Source organism: Mustelus asterias, chromosome 30 (assembly GCF_964213995.1).
Source record: "Mustelus asterias chromosome 30, sMusAst1.hap1.1, whole genome shotgun sequence".
NCBI lineage: Eukaryota > Metazoa > Chordata > Chondrichthyes > Carcharhiniformes > Triakidae > Mustelus > Mustelus asterias.
This window is the reverse complement of record NC_135830.1, coordinates 18,656,984-18,679,181: the sequence shown is the minus strand read 5'-3', so window position 1 is coordinate 18,679,181 and position 22,198 is coordinate 18,656,984. Positions and strand designations below refer to the sequence as shown.

At 47.0% G+C, this 22,198-nt stretch overlaps 1 protein-coding gene across 1 annotated transcript in view; it reads right to left on the bottom strand.

The window, feature by feature from the left end:
• Window positions 1-5,030: 5,030 nt before the first annotated feature.
• Window positions 5,031-22,198, bottom strand: part of LOC144480931 (uncharacterized) — a 54,627-nt gene continuing 37,459 nt past the window's right edge. The window contains exon 2 of the mRNA XM_078200555.1: window positions 5,031-6,219. Within this exon, the coding sequence (XP_078056681.1) occupies window positions 5,706-6,219 (514 nt within the window). The 3' untranslated portion in view covers window positions 5,031-5,705. The remainder of the gene's footprint in view (window positions 6,220-22,198) is intronic.

Sequence of the window (22,198 nt, the reverse complement as noted above, 5' to 3'; positions counted from 1 at the left end):
TATACAATTGTGTAACAATGGCTGGCAGGTCAGATAACTGGTCAGAACTTTAAAAGTGGCCAAGAATGACCAAAAGAGTGGCACAGTGGTTAGCACTGCTGCCTCACAGCACCAGGGACCTGGGTTCGATTCCTGGCTTGGATCACTGTCTGTGTGGAGTTTGCATGTTCTCCCCGTGTCTGCGTGGGTTTCCTCCGGGTGCTCCAGTTTCCTCCCACAATCTGAAAGACGTGCTGGTTAGGTGCACTGACCGAACAGGTGCTGGAGTGTGGCGACTAGGGAATTTCACCTCACCTTCATTGCAGTGTTAATGTAAGCCTTACTTGTGACACTGATAAAAAGAACTTCTAAATTGAAGGAATAATTAGAGTATGAGAGAAAGGTGGCTTGAAGTATAAGACTGATAGTGAGAGTAGGTATTTGAAAAAAAGGTTAACAAATGGAGCTCTGGTCTTACAGAAAGTGACTCCAGGAATTAATAATGAAAAATAAGGAGATGGAACAAAGAACAATACAGCACAGGAACAGGCCCTTCGGCCCTCCAAGCCCGTGCCGCTCCCTGGTCCAAACTAGACCATTCTTTTGTATCCCTCCATTCCCACTCCGTTCATATGGCTATCTAGATAAGTCTTAAATGATCCCAGTGTGTCCGCCTCCACCACCTTGCCCGGCAGCGCATTCCAGGCCCCCACCACCCTCTGTGTAAAATACGTCCTTCTGATATCCGTGTTAAACCTCCCCCACCTCACCTTGAACCTATGACCCCTCGTGAACGTCACCACCGACCTGGGAAAAAGCCCACCGTTCACCCTATCTATGCCTTTCATAATTTTATACACCTCTATTAAGTCTCCCCTCATCCTCCGTCTTTCCAAGGAGAACAACCCCAGTTTACCCAATCTCTCCTCATAACTAAGCCCCTCCATACCAGGCAACATCCTGGTAAACCTCCTCTGTACTCTCTCTAAAGCCTCCACGTCCTTCTGGTAGTGTGGCGACCAGAACTGGACGCAGTATTCCAAATGTGGCCTAACCAACGTTCTATACAACTGCAACATCAGACCCCAACTTTTATACTCTATGCCCCATCCTATAAAGGCAAGATGGATTCAAGGCACCCTTCTCTGTCCTCTGGGAGCTGTTTATCTCCCTGTTCCCACACAGCAAGTCGTCTGTTCTCAGCTCTGCTACATTTCTACTGAAGTTTGGCCCCTTTTACACCTTTCAAATCAATAAAACATTTGGTCAATGAAGACCCAAACCACAATTTCTCATCCTGTCACCTGTCAACCATCCTTACCCAGAGTGTAATCACAACAGGATTAAAAACAGGAGAAGTGTAACAATCAAATTCAAAATCAATGCACAGCCAGTCAGGGAATTTAATTTAATGTTCACTAATTAGCAAGAAAACGTGAAGTAAGGGGTCCCCCAGGATTCTTACAGTCCACACCTTGAGGGGGAGGAGAACTCTCTCTCTGACCCCTCACTCAATTTCACTCTGTTATTTTCCAGTTCTGTTCTGGCCCCGCCTTGGGTAACATCTACTCGATCTTTTCTTCTCCTGAAGGAGTGCTGTGAGTTCTAGGTTACTACTCCATAAGGACAGATGCTTCAAGAAACGTAAGAACATAAGAAATAGGAGCAGGAGTAGGCCATCTAGCCCCTCGAGCCTGCCCCGCCATTCAATAAGATCATGGCTGATCTGAAGTGGATCAGTTCCACTTACCCGCCTGATCCCTATAATCCCTAATTCCCTTCCCGATCAGGAATCCATCTATCCGTGATTTAAACATATTCAACGAGGTAGCCTCCACCACTTCAGTGGGCAGAGAATTCCAGAGATTCACCACCCTCAGAGAAGAAGTTCCTCCTCAACTCTGTCCTAAACTGACCCCCCTTTATTTTGAGGCTGTGCCCTCTAGTTCTAGCTTCCTTTCTAAGTGGAAAGAATCTCTCCATCTCTACCCTATCCAGCCCCTTCATTATCTTATAGGTCTCTATAAGATATAAGAAACTATAATATAAGAAACAGATCAAGCATGGATGTAAAAGATTCGCCGCTATGACAGTTCTTACTCAGTGTTATTTCTTCCAAGTCCTTAAATATATTATCTCTTTTACTTGAATTTCGCTCACTTTGTGAGCATGTGCAGTGTGTTTAATTGGATCCTGATTGTTTTGAACTCACTTTCTCTCTGGAGTGTGTGTCAATACCTTGATGATGTCACAATGTTACATAGAACATTACAGCTCAGTACAGGCCCTTTGGCCCTCAATGTTGCGCCGACCAGTGGTACCAATCTAAAGCCCCTCTAATCTACACTATTCCAATATCATCCATATGTTTATCCAATAACCACTTGAACGCTCTCAACGTTGACGAGTCCACCACTGCTGCAGGCAGGGCATTCCACGCCCTTACTACTCTCTGAGTAAAGAACCTACTTCTAACATCTGTCCTATATCTCTCACCCCTCAATTGAAAGCTATGTCCCCTCGTGCTAGCCAACACCATCCGAGGAAAAAGGCTCTCACTGTCCACCCTATCTGATCATCTTGTATGCCTCTATTAAGTCACCTCTTAACCTTCTTCTCTCTAACGAAAACAACCTCAAGCCCCTCAGCCTTTCCTCATACGATTTTCCCACCATACCAGGCAACATCCTGGTAAATCTCCTCTGCACCCCTTCCGACACTTCCACATCTTTCCTATAATGCGGCGACCAGAACTGTACGCAATACTCCAAATGCGGCCGCACCAGAGTTTTGTACAGTTGCAGCATGACCTCCTGGCTCCGAAACTCAATCCCTCTCCCAATAAAAGCTAACACACCGTACGCCTTCTTAACAACCCTATCAACCTGGGTGCCAACTTTCAGGGATCTATGCACGTGGACACCCAGATCCCTCTGTTCCTCCACACTACCAAGTATCTTACCATTAGCCCAGTACTCTGTATTCCTGTTACTCCTTCCAAAGTGAATCACCTCACACTTTTTGTTGTCTCAATGGAACAAGCCGCGAGAGGTAGTAGTAGAGGCAGATACAATTTTCTCTTTTGAAACACGTTTAGACAGTCACACGGGTAAGATGGGTATAGAGGGACAAAACCGGGCAATTGGGACTAGCTTAGTGGTTAAAAAAAAGGGGTGGCATGGGCAAGATGGGCCGAAGGTCCTGTTGCCATGCTGTAACCATCTGTGACTCTAATCCCCCCTGCCACATTTCATCTCCTGCTGTATCTCAAGTAGCCGTGCGTGTTTGGGACCCGCTCTTCAATCCATCTCACTATGAGTTTAGACTTGCTGTTTTTCACATGTAACAAATCGCATCTGCACACTCACGTAGTAAAAATGGGATGTTGCTATTTATTGCAAAAGGATTGGAAGATAAAAGTAGAGAATTGTTGTTGCAATTGTATAGGGTGCTGAGACCACATTTGAAGAAGCGCGTCCAGGTTTGGTCTCCTTGTTTGAAGAATGATGCGGTGGCAATGGAGGCCGTTCAGTGGAGGTTCACCAGATTGATTCCGGGAACGGAGGACTTGCATTCGCAGGAGTTTAGAAGGCCGAGAGAGGATTTGATCGAGGTATATAAAATTTTTAAAAAGATAAAGTAAATGTAGACCAAATGTTTCCCTTTGGGGGCAATCTGGAACCAGAGGTCACAGGTCGAGGTTGGGAGGCGGTAGAGTTAAAACTGAGATGAGGAGGAACTACTTCTCGCAGAGGGTGTTGAATTTGTGGAACTCGCTGCCCCATAGCGCGGTGGAATCTGAATTATTGAATGGCTTCAAGAGGGAGATAGATATATTTACAATAAAAAAGGGCAAGAAGGGTATGGAGAACAGGTGGGGAGGTGGCTTTGAGACCAGGGAGAGATCAGCCATGATCTGATTGAACGACGGAGCAGGCTCGAAGGGTTGAATTTGCCTACTTCTGCTCCCAATTCCGATGTTCCTCACTCCGCTATCCCAAAATCATGTCACATATTCTTACTCTTGGTTATGCTAATGAAAAGAACAAAGAACAATACAGCACAGGAACAGGCCCTTCGGCCCTCCAAGCCCGCGCCGCTCCCCGGTCCAGGATTGAATCCTGAATTCAGGATCCCCGCCCAATTTTCCAGCCTATCTACATCCTAATATCCTATCCACCGAGCTGTCCCTCACAGCTACGATGCTTTGTTCATCACAACCTATTAACTCACCCCCACCCACCCATTCCAGACCATGTGATCTCCAGGGAGAGGCGAAAACCCAGAGTGAAAAACCCCAGGGCCAATATGGGGAAAATAAAATCTGGGAAATTCCTCTCCGACCCCCTGAGGCGATCGAAACGAGTCCAGGAGATCACACTGGCCCTGATCAGAAAATGCTTCCCACCCCTATTCATTTCCACTTCTGCTTTACGAGTCAAAAGATCAAAAGGAGTCTCTGTCTTTCTTATTTCCGATGTGGAGATGCCGGCGTTGGACTGGGGACACGAGGACGGCCTCAACCGGGATATTGGGTTCATGTCACACTATTTGTAACCCCCACAGAGTTTCACTGGCTGTCTTGTCTGGAGACAATACACATCATTTTAGCCTGTCTTGATGCTCTCTCCACTCACGTTGTTTTGTTTCTTAAAGACTTGATTAGTTGTAAGTATTCACATTCCAACCATTATTCATGTAAATTGAGTTTGTGTCTTTATATGCTCTGTTTGTGAACAGAATTCCCACTCACCTGAAGAAGGGGCTTGGAGCTCCGAAAGCTTGTGTGGCTTTTGCTACCAAATCAACCTATTGGACTTTAACCTGGTGTTGTTAAACTTCTTACTTTCTTATTTCCCCCTGTTATGATGCCGATATTTCATGTAGTGTCCGAGCTTTCAAATGTGGATTTCTTTAAAACAAAGTTCATGGACAAATATGTGAATATCCGCCAAGAGAAAGTGATCAATGTATTCATCCCATCGACACATTCCAGAGTTTCACTGGACTGTAGGTGGATACCAGATTGATATATTCCATTCAACCCACACCCAAGGTGAGTTATTCCAATTCCTTTATTGTCCAGGACAATATATTCACAATATCTTTCAAACAGAAATTAAACATTCCCATTTGATTTCAAGTATTAACATATTCTGTTAGTTTGTTCTTTATTGTCGATGTCAGGCTGGGGTTGTTCCCCTTGGAGCAAAGGGGGTTGAGGGGAGATTTGATAGAGGTGGACAAGATTCTGACAGGTTTAGATAAGGTGGACAAAGCAAAGCTGTTCCCATTAGCTGAAGGGACAAGGATGAGGGGGTCACAGAGTTAAGGTTTTGGGTCAAAGGTGCAGGGGGGGGATGAGAGGAAGAATATTTTGATGCAGCGAATGGTAATGACCTGGAACTCGCTGCCTACGAGGGTGGAGGAAGTGGAGACAATAAACAATTACAAAGGAAATTGGATGGGCATTTGGGAGAGTTTCAAACAGAATTAGTGACTCTTAACTTCCTCACACCCGGTCACTCTGTGATCCTTGTGAAATCTGAAACCAGGTATTCGCAACAAGACTCAAAGAGCATCAGCCCACTGGAGGCTGAGACCGGCCAGTCCAGCAGAAAGAAACCCTCTGACCCTCCCCATTGACCAACTGTGAGAATGAACAAAATGCAGTCCTGGATGTAATTGAGAGCAGAAACAATAACAGCAGAATCCAACCGCTGGAATCACTCATGAACTTGTTGGTGTCTTAGCAGGGCGGATGAAACTCTGAATCCTTTCCCACACACAAAGCAGGTGAACGGCCTCTCCCCAGTATGAAATCGCTGGTGTGTCCGCAGGTTGCATAACTGAGTGAATCCTTTCCCACACTGAGAGCAGGTAAACGGCCTCTCCCCAGTGTGAACGCGTTGGTGTGTCCGCAGGTTGGATAACTGAGTGAATCCCTTCCCACACTGAGAGCAGGTGAATGGTCTCTCCCCAGTGTGAACTCGCTGGTGTTTCCGCAGGTTGGATGACTGAGTGAATCCCTCTCCACACTGAGGGCAGGTGAATGGTCTCTCTCCAGTGTGAATTCGCTGGTGAGTCTGCAGGCTGGATGAATGACTGAATCCCTCTCCACACTGAGGGCAGGTGAACGGCCTCTCCCCAGTGTGAACTCGCTGGTGTGTCCGCAGGCTGGATAACTGAGTAAATCCCTCCCCACACTGAGAGCAGATGAACGGCCTCTCCCCAGTGTGGCTGCGCCGATGAGCTTCCAGCTCTGATGGGGATCTGTATCTCTTCCCACAGTCCGCACATTTCCATGGTTTCTCCATGGTGCAGGTGTCCTTGCCTCTCTCTTGGGTGGACAATCAGTTGAAGCCTCGTCCACACACAAAACACGGGTACAGTCTCTCCCTGCTGTGAATGGTGTGATATTTATTCAGGCTGTGTAACTGGTTAAAGCTCTTTAGTCCGTGCATTGGAACACTCTCACTCGAGTGTGGCAGCGTGTTGCTGCTTTTCCAGTCATACTGATGTTTGAAATCTTTTCAAATTGACAGACTGGACAATCATTTCTCCTTCTAGATTCAATGGCCGATGATATTCAGGTCCCAAGGAATATGACTCTTGACAGATCTGACGTGACGTTTGAGATTTCGGCCGGTGATTCCTCTTTCCATATCCTGTAAAACAAGTTTACAAAAGTCATCAGTGTCAGTGCAGGATAGAAATTCAGAACAGACAATTCTAGTTTCTATGGAACATTCTTTCCTCTCTCCAGACTCGAAACATTGGCTCTATTCTCTCTCCATCTGGGGGATAGCGTGGGAAATGATGCTGCGGTAGATCAGCCAATTCTCCATGAATGGTTGAGGCAGTTCGATGGGCTGAATGGCCAACTGCAGCTCCTGTTTCTTATGATGTGTGTGTGGTGGACAGAAAGCAGTGAGCATGGATCTGTCAATCAGCCTCAATCAGCACCTTCAGGAGAATTGGGAGGGTGAATATTAGATACAGCAGAGTGAGAATGGAGGGAGAGTGTGTGGGATGGAGATTTACAGCTTTTGGGGAATGAGAGAGGAAAGAATGTTCTTTAGAATCATAGAATTCTTACATCTTATCAACCGTCTCTGAGCCTTCACAATGAATCTCTCTTCTCAGGACACTCTTATCTCTGATTTGTCTGTACTGCTAACAGTCTCACAAAGCAGCTGCCTGTGTGTTGATACAAGAGGCAGTTTAATGCTCCATGACTGTGTCTTTAATCTGAATAGCTAGAGGAATGTGGTCAAGTCAGCTAAATCCCATGATCTTAGAAACCCTACAGCACAGAAAGAGGCCATTTGGCCCATCGAGTCTGCACCGACCACAATCCCACCCAGGCCCTACCCCCATATCCCTACATATTTACCCACTAATCCCTCTAACCTACGCATCCCAGGACACTAAAGGCAATTTTAGCATGGCCAATCAACCTAACCCGCACATCTTTGGACTGTGGGAGGAAACCGGAGCACCCGGAGGAAACCCACGCAGACACGAGGAGAGTGTGCAAACTCCTATTGTACCCACCTCTACTACTACCTGTGGCAGCTTGTTCCAGTCATCGAGGAATTCACTTGTTCCCGATTGCTTCCTTCTTTTATCTGACCAGAGACTCAATGTCCCTTGTAAGCCAGGGATCCCTATATTTACCATTCTTTCCCTGCATCCTGACAGGAAAAAGCTGCCCCTGGACTCTTGACATCACACTTTTAAAAACCTCCCATTTGCCAGTCATTCCTTTCCCTTCAAACAGACTCACCTCATCGACATCTGCCTAATACCCACAAAATTGGCCCTGCTCCAGTTTAGGGCTTGAACCTGTGGACCCCCACCCTATCTTTTTCCATAACTATTTTTAAACTAATGGTGTTTTGCTCAGAGTTTGCACCCTCCCTGGATTCACTTCCTTCCCCTTTAGTTCCTGCAAGTCAATTTCGCCCAGAATGAGAAAAGAAATGGAAAGAGGGAGAAAATAAAGTGTTTTTACTCACAGGATAAAAGCAAATTACTGCGGATGCTGGAATCTGAAACCAAAAGAGAAAATGCTGGAAAATCTCAAATCTTTGACAAAGGGTTGCCTGGACTCGAAGCGTCAGCTCTTTTGTCTCCTTACAGATGCTGCCAGACCTGCTGAGATTTTCCAGCATTTTCTCTTTTGATGTTTTACTCACAGATGCAGGAGGAAGTTTGTCTGAAACTCAATCTTCAGCCATCCACACAAAGCCCGCGCTCTGATTGGCTGGAGGACCAGAGTCCTTCCGGTCCTCCAGCTCTTCCCATTGGTCAGCATCTCAGCATGGGTGGGGTGGGCCCGCCCCCGGAACAATGCACAGCTTCCCCTCTCCCTTGGACATGCGCAGTCCAGTCCTGGGGGGAGGGGGAGATCACCGAGCAGCTTCTCGCTCTGGCTGGAGCCGCCAGCCGGGTTGCCTGGAAACCTTGGCTGGTGGAAGTGCAGGGGGAGGGGGAGGAGTGGGTGGGGGCGGGGCTCCCGCGTCCGCCCTTCCGGGCCTGCGCACTGGACCCCGGAGACGTAACAGAGGCGCAGACTGATTGCTATTGGCTGACTCATCCATTGTGATGTCACAATGCGGAAGTTGTCTAATAAGCTTCAGAGTGAAACTTCCTCCTCTGGGGCAACATCTGGGATGAAATCAATGTTTCCCCCTTTCCATTTCTTTTCTCTGCGTTTCCCCTGGACCAAACTGACATCCAGGAGCTCCCACACGCTGCAGCTGTGACACATCACCAGTCCTCCCATCTTTAATGTGTGCTCATAAACCATTTAATTATTTTATCCAATGATACATTTTACTTTTGATTTTATATATTTTATTAACCTTACCGCCAGTTGCTGTACGATTTTGATCCTTAGGCATAAAATAAACCTCAATCACTTCGCCGATATTCTCCAAAAATCTAGCTCCTTCTCCTGAAGAAGAGTACGCTCACTTCCCAAAGGCTGAGAATGTTAGAAAGCAAAAGGGCACCTCTTTCCCTAAGTCTCTTAATTACCCAACTCTTAGCATCCTATTCTAAGCTGCACTCAAGTGATGCCGTTTCAGAGCTGTTTCTGAGCTGTAGTTTCAATACAATACTCACAAACAAAAGAACAAAGAACAATACAGCACAGGAACAGGCCCTTCGGCCCTCCAAGCCCACGCCGCTCCCCGGTCCAGGATTGAATCCTGAATCCAGGATCCCCGCCCAATTTTCCAGCCTATCTACATCCTAATATCCTATCCACCGAGCTGTCCCTCACAGCTACGATGCTTTGTTCATCACAACCTATTAGCTCACCCCCACCCCCCCATTCCAGACCATGTGATCGCCAGGGAGAGGCGAAAACTTGCAGACATGGACATCAGGGCCTGTATGGGGCGGCACGGTAGCATAATGGTTAGCACTGATGCTTCACAGATTCCCGGCTTGGGTCACTGTCTGTGTGGAGTTTGCACATTCTCCTCGTGTCTGCGTGGGTTTTCTCCGGGTGCTCCGGTTTCCTCCCACAGTCCAAAAGATGTGCGGGTTAGGTTGATTGGCCATGCTAAAAAATTGCCCCTTCGTGTCCTGGGATGCGTAGGTTAGAGGGATTAGTGGGTAAAATATGTAGGGATATGGGAGTAGGGTCTGGGTGGGATTGTGGTCGGTGCAGACTCGATGGGCCGAATGGCCTCTTTCTGTACTGTAGGGTTTATATGGTTTCCAGGCCATCATCACACCATCATGATAGGGAGGATAGGGATGGCGTTGCCAACCATGTACATGATGAACAGATTCATGGGCAGCTGTTTTAGTGGGCCCAAGGCGATGTCCCAGCAGCGCTGAAAACAGAAAGCAAGCAGGGTATCAGTAAAGGGAACCGGTTTAGGGAGGCCATATACTGATCTTATACCCAGGCCTGGATAACACAATAAGCCCCTTTATCAAACAGGTTGCTGTGGTTCACCAAGGCACTTCACCACCACGGACAAACCAGGCGTTTTCAGCCACTCACCAAGGATACATTCAAATCTAACTTACTTTCTCGACCAGGATCCAGTCTGTTTCTTGGAGGCGGATGTCCAGTAGCTGTTTGTCCGAATATGCAACTGGGCACGTAGAGTCGCCACACTGTTGCTCACGGCTCCTGTAAGAAGAGGACAAATTGGTCACCTCGGCAACCCTTTCAAAACCTTTTTTAGAGTCTCTTCATTGGGAACCCCAATGTGGTGTCAATACTGCCAGCATGAACTAAAGCTTGGGCAAACATTGGACACACACTGCAGTCCACCGAACTGCCATGGGAATGGAGAGTTGCAGAATTGGATTGGCATCAATTGATAATCAGGGTGCCAATTCCCCTTACCCTCCATTAAGGGAAAATAGCGACAAATCAACAAATTGTAGCTTGAAAATGAACGGTGTGGAACATCAAGAGAGACCCAGTGCCCATTGCAGCACTGGGTCCTGGAAACGAGTAATCGTTCCTCCAACCACCACCGCAGTTGGCACCTAATCAGGTGGCGGGGCTGAAACCAAGATGGTGTCTCAGGGTCATGACCTGGGGAAAAGATGTCAAGTGGGGTCTGAGTGGTTTCTGGGGGATTTGAGGGGCTGCTTTGTGCTGAGGAACTAGGTGAGGGGTAAAGAGGCGTAGAAAAACCAGGGATTGGAAAGTTTTGGGTTGGTGCCACATCCCCGGGTCAATGTGCGGTGGCCTCCCCGCGGGAGAGGCGGGCTGGCCCGGCTTGCCTCCTACTCGAGCCCGCGGCTCCCCGCACGGCCTCCGTTCAGGTTGCTGCCGTTCAGGTTGAGCTCGAGGGTCCACTTGTGCCAGCGCGCGCAGTTGGCAAGCCCCGCCCCCTGCAGCCATAGCAACGCCGCCGACCGTTGACCATAAAATCTTTCAAAACGGATTCCGATCCGGAGAAGAACCCGCGCGCTTCCGTCAACAAGCCACGCCCGCTGCAATGCGCATGTGCGGTCCCAACCTCCTCAGCGTTCTGCGTACACCGCCGCCATCTTTCTGAGGGGCACATCGGCTCCTACTCCATCCACTCTCTGGTCAATTGCAGCAGATCTGCCCGCACAAAGATGGACACCATGCGATATCAGAGACATCATGTTGCTACATTTTCCCCCCTCACTAAAACGTCTTACACCGTATAAAATGTCAATGAAACCTAAAGGACCAGATTATCCTTCTCATTCTGTAACCAAAACCATAAGGATCCAATGCTAATGTGTTTCTCGGTAAGAAGTTTAACAACACCAGGTTAAAGTCCAACAGGTTTATTTGGTAGCAAAAGCCACACGTATTTCTCCACAGATGCTGCCAGACCTGCTGAGCTTATCCATCATTTCCTGTTTTTAATTTCACATTTCTGCAGTATTTTACATTCTGCCTTGAAGGGCTGACCCTTCCAGCCAGGTTACAACGGACGGAACAATATAGCATTGTGGCTTCCTCCAGGTAATGAGAACTGAAGGGTGAACAATTTGCAGATTTTGGTAAACAACAATGTTGCCATAAAGGTTGATCTGAATCACAATATCACTGATGCAACCTAGTGATGCCAATGAAATGATGGCAGTGATCTCATTGACGAGAGACAGTTTCAAACTTATGGAAAGAATACAGGTGGCACAGGGCAGCATGGTGGCACAGTGGTTAGCAGCGCCTCACAGCGCCAGGAACACAGGTTTAATTCCGGCCTCGGGTGACTGCCTGTGTGGCGTCTGAACATTCTTCCCGTGTATGCATGGATTTTCTCCTACAAGTCCAATGGTGTGCGGGTTAGTTTGATTGGCCATGCCAAATTGAGCCTAGTGTCAGGGGGATTAGCAGGATAAATATGTGGGGTTACGGGAATAGTGCCTGGGTGGGATTGTGGTCGGTGCAGACTCAATGGGCCGAATGGCCACCTTCTGCACTTTAGGGATTCTATGCTTCTAGGTGTTGAATATAAATGAACAGTTCAGTTTATCTTGCTCACTGTCACGAATCAGACTGAACCTTCTACTGAGGACATACAAGGGGAAGATTTTGTCTTGTCATCTTGTTAATGACATATCAAATAGAACAGGAAAATACATGGGCAGTGAATGTAATCTGACTTCTCTAATTGGAGCTGTCTTGTGAACACATTGTCCGGACACTATTTTCAGTAAAATACTGGAACTCTGCATATCTCCCTGCACAACACACTGCTCCATTCACCTTGTTCCATTTTTGTACGTGGTTCCATCTGATTCCTGTCACTGTGTCTCTCAGCTTTATTTCTTAGTTAAAGGAGCAATGTGTCAGATAACAGAGTTTCTCCTGTGAATATCCAGCTGGAATATTGGTTTTAAGGTTTTATTTATTAGTGTCGCAAGTAGCCTTACATTAACACTGCAATTAAGTTACTGTGAAAATCCCCTCGTGGCCACACTCCGGCGCCTGTTTGAGTACACTGAGGGAGAATTTAGCACGGCCAATGCACCCTAACCAGCTCGTCATTTGGACTGTGGGAGAAAACCGGAGCACCCGGAGGAAACTCACACAGACATGAAGAGAATGTGCAGACTCCACACAAACAGTGACCCAAGTTAGGAAATGAACCTGGGTCTCTGGCGCTGTGAGGCGTCGATGGCAGTCATGATGTGGAGATGCCGGCGTTGGACTGGGGTAAACACAGTAAGAAGTTTAACAACACCAGGTTAAAGTCCAACAGGTTTATTTGGTAGCAAAAGCCACACAAGCTTTTGAAGCTCTAAGCCCCTTCTTCAGGTAGGCAGTGCCAACCACTATGCTCCTGTGCTGAAGACAATCAGTTCCAAAACACAGTAAGCCTGCTTCTAAGACTACCTGGTGCAATAAACATCCAGCTTTTCCCAGCTAACTCCATTCCAAATCCCCATCTGTGTCGCAGATTTTAATGTGATTGTCCAATATAGAAAACTTGCATCTTTTAACCACTTTGAATTCGTACACCCTCTTCTTTCCCCCCAAACAGATTGTCTTTGAAATCAGCCGTTCCTGAATGATGACAGTATTAACCCTGTCTCTCACCTGTCCTAACCCTTCTGTCAGTTCATTTATTGAAACCACGGACTCTCCTTGTTTTAATGGTGGCATTCTTAAAAATTCATTCACACAATGTCACACAATACTGGCTGGGCCGGCATTCATTGCATATCACTGTTTCCCCTTGAATTCAGTGCATTTCAGAGGGCATCTTAAGAGTCAACCACATTGCTGTGGATCTGGAGTCACATATAGACCTGACCAGGTAAAGACGACAGATTGCCTTCCCTAAAGGACGTTAGTGAACCAGTTGGGTTTTTGCAACAATCGAAAATTCCAGATTTTTATTCAATTCAAATTCCCCTTCTTCCGTAGTGGGATTCAAACCTGAGTCTCTGGAAAATCCCTGGGACATTAAAAAAGATTCTATTTTGTAATTTTTCTTTGAACATTTCTCTTCACTGGATATAAACATTTTGAAAATGGATGAAGGTTGGATAGCTAACAGTTAATCATTATGAAGTAAGGGCATGAATTTTTTTGCTTTCCAATTGGCCAGGGAAAGCGGGTTGGGATGGATGTGTTGGCCAATTAATAGCTGGAGGCTGAGAAAAATAACGTGACGAAACCTCCAGGAATACATTTAATCATAGTTAGCAACACACGAGGAGAGAATGTTGTGAATTTCTATCCTGGACTGACTCTGCTTGTTCCTGTAAATTTACAGGTATTGAAAGTGGAGAATTGACAGGTGGAAAACTCACATCAAACATTGTGAAATGACAGAGTCACTCGATACCTCAGAACCTGAATATCATAGAAACCCTACAGTACAGAAAGAGGCCATTCGGCCCATCGAGTCTGCACCAACCACAATCCCACCCAGGCCCTACCCCCTTATCCCTACATATTTTACCCACTAATCTCTCTAATCTACGCATCCCAGGACACTAAGGGGCAATTTTAGCATGGCCAATCAACCTAACCCACACATCTTTGGACTGTGGGAGGAAACCGGAGCACCCGGAGGAAACCCACGCAGACACGAGGAGAATGTGCAAACTCCACACAGACAGTGACCCAAGCCGGGAATCGAACCCAGGCCCCTGGAGCTGTGAAGCAGCGGTGCTAACCACTGTGCTACCGTGCCGCCCCAACATATCAACAGCATCTGAATGTGGATGGTAACAGGCTTGTCTGATCTGTCTGTGAGAGCAGATTTCAGGTCTCAGTTTGACTGGAAAAGTCCTGAGATTCACAAACTCCGGTTAGACCACACCTGGAGAACTGTTCACACCTGGGCAACAAACCTTAGGAAGGACAGAATGGCCTTGGAGGGAGTGTAGCACAGATTTACCTGAGTGACATTTGAACTGCCCAGGTTAAATTACAAAGTGAGATTACAGGAAGTCATTATAGCACAGAGGAGGCCATTTGGCCCATTGAATCCTTACCATCTGTCTAGAGCAATCCAGTCCCATTCCCCTGCTCTATCCTCATATCTTTGAAGCTTTAGTTTCCTCTGATGCCTGTCCAATTTCCTTCTGAAGTTATTCATCGTGTCCATTTCCATCCCACTCATTGGCAGAAAGTTTTAGGTCATTACCACTTACTGTATAAAAACATTCTTCCTCACATATCCTGTACCTTTTACGTGTAAATTAGGAGCAGGAGTAGTCCAGTCAGTCTCGCTCCTCAACTTCACATCTCTGCCTACCCCTGATAATGTTCCACCTCCTTGCTTATCAAGAATCTAGTAAGAGTTTTAACAACACCAGGTTAAAGTCCAACAGGTTTATTTGGTAGCAAATACCATTAGCTTTCGGAGCGCTGCTCCTTCGTCAGATGGAGTGGAAATGTGCTCTCAAACAGTGCACAGAGACACAAAACCAAGTTACAGAATACTGATTAGAATGCGAATCTCTACAGCCAGCCAGGTCTTAAAGATACAGACAATGTGGGTGGAGGGAGCATTAAGCACAGGTTAAAGAGATGTGTATTGTCTCCAGACAGGATAGCCTGCAAGTCCAGGAGGCAAGCTGTGGGGGTTACTGATAATGTGACATAAATCCAACATCCCGGTTTAGGCCGTCCTCATGTGTGCGGAACTTGGCTATCAGTTTCTGCTCAGCGACTCTGCGCTGTCGTGTGTCGTGAAGGCTGCCTGAGTGCCGCTGAGCAGAATCTGATAGCCAAGTTCCGCACACATGAGGACGGCCTAAACCGGGATGTTGGATTTATGTCACATTATCAGTAACGCCCACAGCTTGCCTCCTGGACTTGCGGGCTGTCCTGTCTGGAGACAATACACATCTCTTTAACCTGTGCTTAATGCTCCCTCCACCCACATTGTCTGTATCTTTAAGACCTGGTTGGCTGTAGGGATTCGCATTTTAATCAGTATTCTGTAACTTGATTTTGTGTCTCTGTATGCCCTGTTTGAGAGCACATTTCCACTCCATCTGACGAAGGAGCAGCGCTCCGAAAGCTAATGGTATTTGCTGCCAAATAAACCTGTTGGACTTTAACCTGGTGTTGTTAAAACTCTTACTGTGTTCACCCCAGTCCAACGCCGGCATCTCCATATCAAGAATCTATCCAGCTTTGCCTTAACAATATTCAGGGACTCTGCCTCAACCAGCTGTTCAGAAAGAATGTTCCAAAGTCTCACAATCCTTTGAGGGAAAAAAACTCCTCTCTAATTTAGATGGGTGACCCCTTACTTTGTGGTGCCTTGTTTAAAATTCTCCCACAAGAGGAATTGTCCTTTCCACATCCACCCTGTCAAGTCCCCTCAGGATCTTATATGGTTCAATCAAGGTTTTACCCAAAACCTTAAATTTGTGTTCCCCTTAGTCTTTGTACGATCAGCAAATGGAAACAGATTTCTTTATCCACCTGATCGAAACCTGTCAGAATCTGGTGTACCTGTATCAAATCTCTCCATAACCTCCTTTGCTGGAAACATTCTGGTAAATCTCCTCTGCACCTTCTCAAGGACCTTTATATCCTTCTTAAAGAGTGGTGACCAGAGCTTTATAAATATTCAGAATAACTTCCCTGTTTTTATATCAATATCCCTCTTTATGAAGCTCGGGGTCAAATTTGCTTTGCTAACTGCTCTCTTCATATGTCTTGTAGCTATACAAAATCCCTCTCCTTCACCTCTTTCTCTCTCCTCCCCTAGAGACCAGTTGGGTTTTTGTGACAATCCAGCAGTTTTCGTGGTCACGTTTTCCTCGTGCCAACTCCATAAATTACCAGATTCATTTAGATGAATTTCACAACCTGCCTTTGTGTTTTTGTGGGCTCTCACTCCATTTTGTCTGTTTCAAATCCATTTCACAGGGTATTAGAAGGGGAGGACTTGCAGCTGAGAAGCCGATGGAGTGGCTCAAGTTATCGTAACCTTGATATCATCAAATTTCAAACGTGGAAGGGAAAAGCACCGTTCACAGCGGAGAGAAACTGTACACATGTTCTGTGTGTGGATGAGGCTTCAGTCGACCATCTCCTTGTCAAAATACAAGTGCAGTCACCCCAGGGAGAAACAGTGGGAATGTGGTGACTGTGGCAAGGGGTTTGTTTCCCCGTCCAAGCTGGAAGCTCATCGGCGTGGCCGCACTGGGGAGAGGCCATTCACCTGCCCCACGTGTGGGAAGTGATTCACTCAGTCATCCTCTCTGTCCAAACACCAGCGAGTCGGCTCCAGCGAGAGACCATCCACCTGCTCCGAGTGTGGGAAGGGATTCACTATTTCAGCCCACCTGCTGAGTCACCAGCGAGTTCACACTGACGAGTGACCTTTCAAATGTTGCCGGGACTTGAGAAGCTGAGTTACAGAGAGAGATTGAATAGGTTGGGACTTTATTCCCTGGAGCGTAGAAGATTGAGGGGAGATTTGATAGAGGTGTATGAGATTTTGATGGGTATAGATAGAGTGAATGCAAGCAGGCGTTTTCCGCTGAGGCTAGGGGAGAAAGAAAACCAGAGGGCATGGGTTAAGGGTGAAAGGAGAAAAGTTTAAAGGGAATATTAGGGGGGGCTTCTTCACGCAGAGAGTGGTGGGAGTGTGGAATGAGCTGCCGGATAAAGTGGTAAATGCATTTTTAACATTTAAGAAAAACTTGTACGGGTTCATGGATGAGAGGGGTGTGGAGGGATATGGTCCAAGTGCAGGTCAGTGGGACGCGGCAAAAAATGGTTCGGCACAGACAAGAAGGGCCAAAAGGCCTGTTTCTGAGCTGTCGTTTTCTATGGTTCTAAATGTCCAAACTGTGGGAAGTGCTGTAAAAGTTCTGGGGAACTGATGTCCCATCAATGTGTTCACACTGATGAGAGACCGTTCAGTTGCTCTCACTGCGGGTCAATGTTCAGACAATCATCTCAACTCATTGTACATGAACCAATTCACACTCTGCGGGGGAAAACCGTTCAGGTGCTCTCACTGTGGGACTGGGTTCAGGCACTCATCCTGAAGAAGGGAAAGGGTTAATGTTTTTTTGTACTCAATGTATTTTGTACCTAAAAGGTTGAACTTTGTACCTGGAATGTATCACAAACATAACCCTTCCTTATGGCTAGTCTCCCCTTTGTTTATATTGCTCCTGGTAGTAGTATAAGCCATTTGTTCATGGTTCCCTTGCTTGTTTATATCATTCTGATAAAACAGACAGTTAAATGTAAATATTGGGTGGTAAGTCTTACATTTCCCGTAGGCTTGTCTCTGATTTAAACAAAGGAACCAGCTACCAAATGGTAGAGTGCGAGAATGGCCGTTTGAAGGAGGACTCCCACTGGGACAGCTGCAATCGCACACAGTCACTTCAAAGGAAAGGCCGCGGGAAGAGCAGGGGGACCAGAGGTTGCATCTTGACAACAACGACCAGGAGAATTGTGCTTTACGACCCAAGGATACCAGATAGTCTCTAACCATAAACCAGAGTGTATCAGAAGCTGTTAAAGGAACTATAATTTATGATCAAGGACTGTTAACTGGACTTTGCTTCATGACTTGTATTGGGAACCCTGATGTATAAAGGTCCACGCTTCTTGTGTTCAGGGAGAACTTTGGCTTCCGCTTTCAAGGGGTCAGGTTCTCCCACAAGCTTCTGAGAATAAAGCCTTACTCTATTTTGACTCATACCAGCCTCAAGAGGTATTTTTACCGACTTCACATCCTAACTCACTCTACACCAGCGAGTTCACACTAGGGAGAGACCGTTCACCTACACTGACTGTGGGAAGGGATTCACTCAGTCATCTGTCCTGCTGAGACACCAGCGAATTCACTCTGGAGAGAGGCCATTTACCTGCTGAGTGTGGGAAGGGATTCACTGCCTTGTCTATCCTGCTGAGACACCAGCGAGTTCACACTGATAAGAAAACTTCTAAATGCCCAGACTGCAAGAAGTGCTCCAAAAACTCTGAGAAACTCATGCCCCATCAACATGTCCGCGCTGTGAAGAGAGACCATTCCAGTGCTCTCACTGTGGGACTGGGTTCAGGTGATGATCTCACCTCACTGTACAGAATTCACACTGGGGAGAGGCAGTTACCTGTTCTGAGTGTGGGAAGGGATTCACAACTTTATCCCACCTGCTACAACACCAGAGAGTTCACAAGTAACTACAGTCATTGTATTTTGGTGTTAAACACAGTCAGGGCAGAATCATCTCCTACAGGGTCTGTTTACTCTGGGAATAAACTCCAGCCACTTGCAGAAGCTAATATTTTGGCTAAAATAAGCAAATCAGCTTTGTGTTAAACTGTGTTGAATCTTTTTAATAGCTACAACACAATTTAGATCCTTTTTAAGGGCTCTCCCTCTCCCTTGTCTCCTCCATCCTCACCTCCTGGAGTATAAGGACACAGAAGTTATGCTGCAGCTATACAAAACTCTCGCTAGACCCCACTTGGGGTACTGTAATGCAGATTTTAGCACCATGCCTTAAGGAAGGATATATTGGCCTTGGAGGGAGTGCAGCATAGGTTTGCAAGAATTGTACCTGGACTTCAGGTGTTATGTTATGAGGAGAGATTATATAAATTAAACCTATTTTCTCAGAATTTGGACGGTTTAGGGGTGACCTGATGAAGTCTTCAAATACTAACAGGAAAAGACAGGGTAGACAAAGATAAACTATTTCTACTGGCTGGAGATTCTATAACTAGGGGGCATAGTCTATAAATTAGGGCCAGACCGTTCAGGAGAGATGCTAGGAAGCACTTTAAGGCTGATAGAGGTTTCATAGAAACCCTACAGTACAGAAAGAGGCCATTCGGCCCATCGAGTCTGCACCGACCACAATCCCACCCAGGCCCTACCCCCATATCCCTACATATTTACCCACTTATCCCTCTAACCTACACATCTCAGGACACTAAGGGGCAATTTTTAGCATGGCCGATCAACCTAACCCGCACATCTTTGGACTGTGGGAGGAAACCGGAGCACCCGGAGGAAACCCACACAGACACGAGGAGAATGTGCAAACTCCACACAGATGGCGACCCGAGCTGGGAAATCGAACCCAGGTCCCTGGAGCTGTGAAGCAGCAGTGCTAACCACTGTGCTACCGTGCCGCCCCTTGAGTTTCGAACTCTCTTCCACAAAAGACAGTTGATGCTAGATCAGTTGCTATCTTTAAATCGGGGATAGATACATTTTTGTTGAACAGAGGTGTTAAGAGATATGGGCGAAAGGCCGGTATATGGAGTTAGGCTACAGATCAGCCATGATCTCATTTAATGGAGCAATAGGCGTGTTGCTAAATGGCCTACTCCTGTTCCTATGTGCGTACGTGGGGGGAGATTCGACCTAAATTGTGTTAGAAATGGAAAAACCTATAAAAACCTCAATCCCCCTGTTAAAGTTAAGGCCACATCAGATAAAGAAAAAGTGGGTTTCTCAAACACCGCAGAAATTAAACTAACAGAAGGAAACAACAGACACCGGTTAGCAAAGGTTTCTTCAAACCAACACAGACAGATAGATACAGACACTCCCCACACCGACATTCACACCAACAACCAACATACACGAACTGACACTGATTCACGTGTACACCAACACACACACACCCAATGACGCTCTCACACGTTGACACACTCACAAACATAGTGCACCCAATTACTGATGGTTGAAGCCACAATTCAATTGCAGCATGTGAGACTGAGGGGGAAAAAAAGCAACAGGGGGCAGAATTTTACCCGCCCATTGGAGCGCTATCAATTAGGCAAAAGACGACTTGTGTGCCAATACAACTGCAGGCTTTTATTCATTACAGAACTAGGAGCATATCCTAACAGATAACCGACCTGTGGTGAACCATAGTTGGTTACCACTATGGGTACTGAACCATAGATGGTCAGCACTATGGGGGTTTGTAGATATGTTACTGTTGTCACTGTTGGGGTTAGGGTTGGGCTGTTCTACCTGTTGATATTGTTCTGTGGTACGCTCCAGTTGGCTCCGCCTACCTGGAGAAGTATAAAGGTCACTGCACTGCCTGGTGACCCTTTAGTCTGGGATTGTATTGTATATAGTGAGCTCCATTCTTGTCAGTAATAAAAGCCTTTTATTTCCCGGGTACAATCTAGCCTCCCGAGTGATTTAATCGCGCATCACGACCCGAACTGAACAAGGGGGAGGAAACAGCCACCTTTCTGAGGGGAATGAGGGGTGTTGACTATGAGGAGAGACTGAGCAGATTGGGTTTGTACTCGTTGGAATTTAGAAGGCCGAGGGGGGATCTTATAGAGACCTATAAGATAATGAAGGGGCTGGATAGGGTAGAGATGGAGAGATTCTTTCTACTTAGAAAGGAAACTAGAACTAGAGGGCACAGCCTCAAAATAAAGGGGGGTCAGTTTAGGACAGAGTTGAGGAGGAATTTCTTCTCTCAGAGGGTGGTGAATCTCTGGAATTCTCTGAAGTGGTGGAGGCTACCTCATTGAATATGTTTAAATCACGGATAGATGGATTCCTGATCGGTGAGGGAATTAGGGGTTATGGGGATGAGGCGGGTAAGTGGAACTGATCCACTTCAGATCAGCCATGATCTTATTGAATGGCGGGGCAGGCTCGAGGGGCTAGATGGCCTACTCCTGCTCCTATTTCTTATGTTCTTAAGTTCTTATCTTATGTTCTTATACTAGGTGACAAGGAGAGGAGCCGACAGGGGATGTGTCCAGGCATGACAAACACAACAACGGTGGGCCAGACAGGACAAAGGCACAACTGTAGTCCACCACATTCACCCCTCCTTTAAAAAAAAACGGGGTGAAGCGGAAACAATGTCACAAGTTCAGACGAACCGGTGGCTTGATCCGCCGTCGCGATGGTCGTAGTGCAGGTTGCAGAGTCGTCCGAGCAGGGAGCGGTTTCAGCCCAGGCTCCATACGGTGAGCGTCGAGAGACGGCGCCAGGTGGTGTGAGGCCGAACCATCCATCGTCCCGTCCAGTAGTCGGGTACTGCGTGGCGACGGCACCGGCGACTCAAGCGAGCTGTACATAGGGGTGAGGGGAGTGAGCTGTGGCCCTGGTGGTGTATGGAGAACAGAGGGAACTGGGGCTGGGAGGGGGGGTGGAGGGACGTAGTGGGCTCTGAGCGCACAATATAGGAGACTGGGACTGAAGGGCGGGGGGGGGTGTAGCGGTCTCTGAGCGCACAACACAAGGGACTTGGGCAGTGGGGCGGAGGGACATGGTGGCCTCAGGGGCACCTGCGGGTGCCAAGTCACGGACAGAGACTGTGTCCTCCCGCCCATCAGGGTACGCCACATAAGCGTATTGAGGATTTGTGGTGAACCATCGTTGGTTCCCACTAGATAGTACTGAGCCAGGGTCTGGCCAGTACTACGAGTATGTATATATGTTGCTGTTGGGGTTAGGGATGGGTTGTTCTACTTGTTGCTGTTGGGGTTAGGGTAGGGCTGTTACACCTGTATTATAGTTATCATGGTACATCCCAGTCGGACTCCGCCTCCTGGGAGAGGTATAAAGGTCACTGCTCTGTCTGGGACCCCTCAGTCTGGGATCGTGTACCATATATGGTAGCTTCGTTGTAATAGTAAATAAAATTGATGCGCGTTATCACACACGAGGCTTGAGATGCTCAAGGAAATAAAGGCTTTTATTTACTGTTACAACGAAGCTACCATGTATAGTACACGATCCCAGACTGAGGGGTCCCA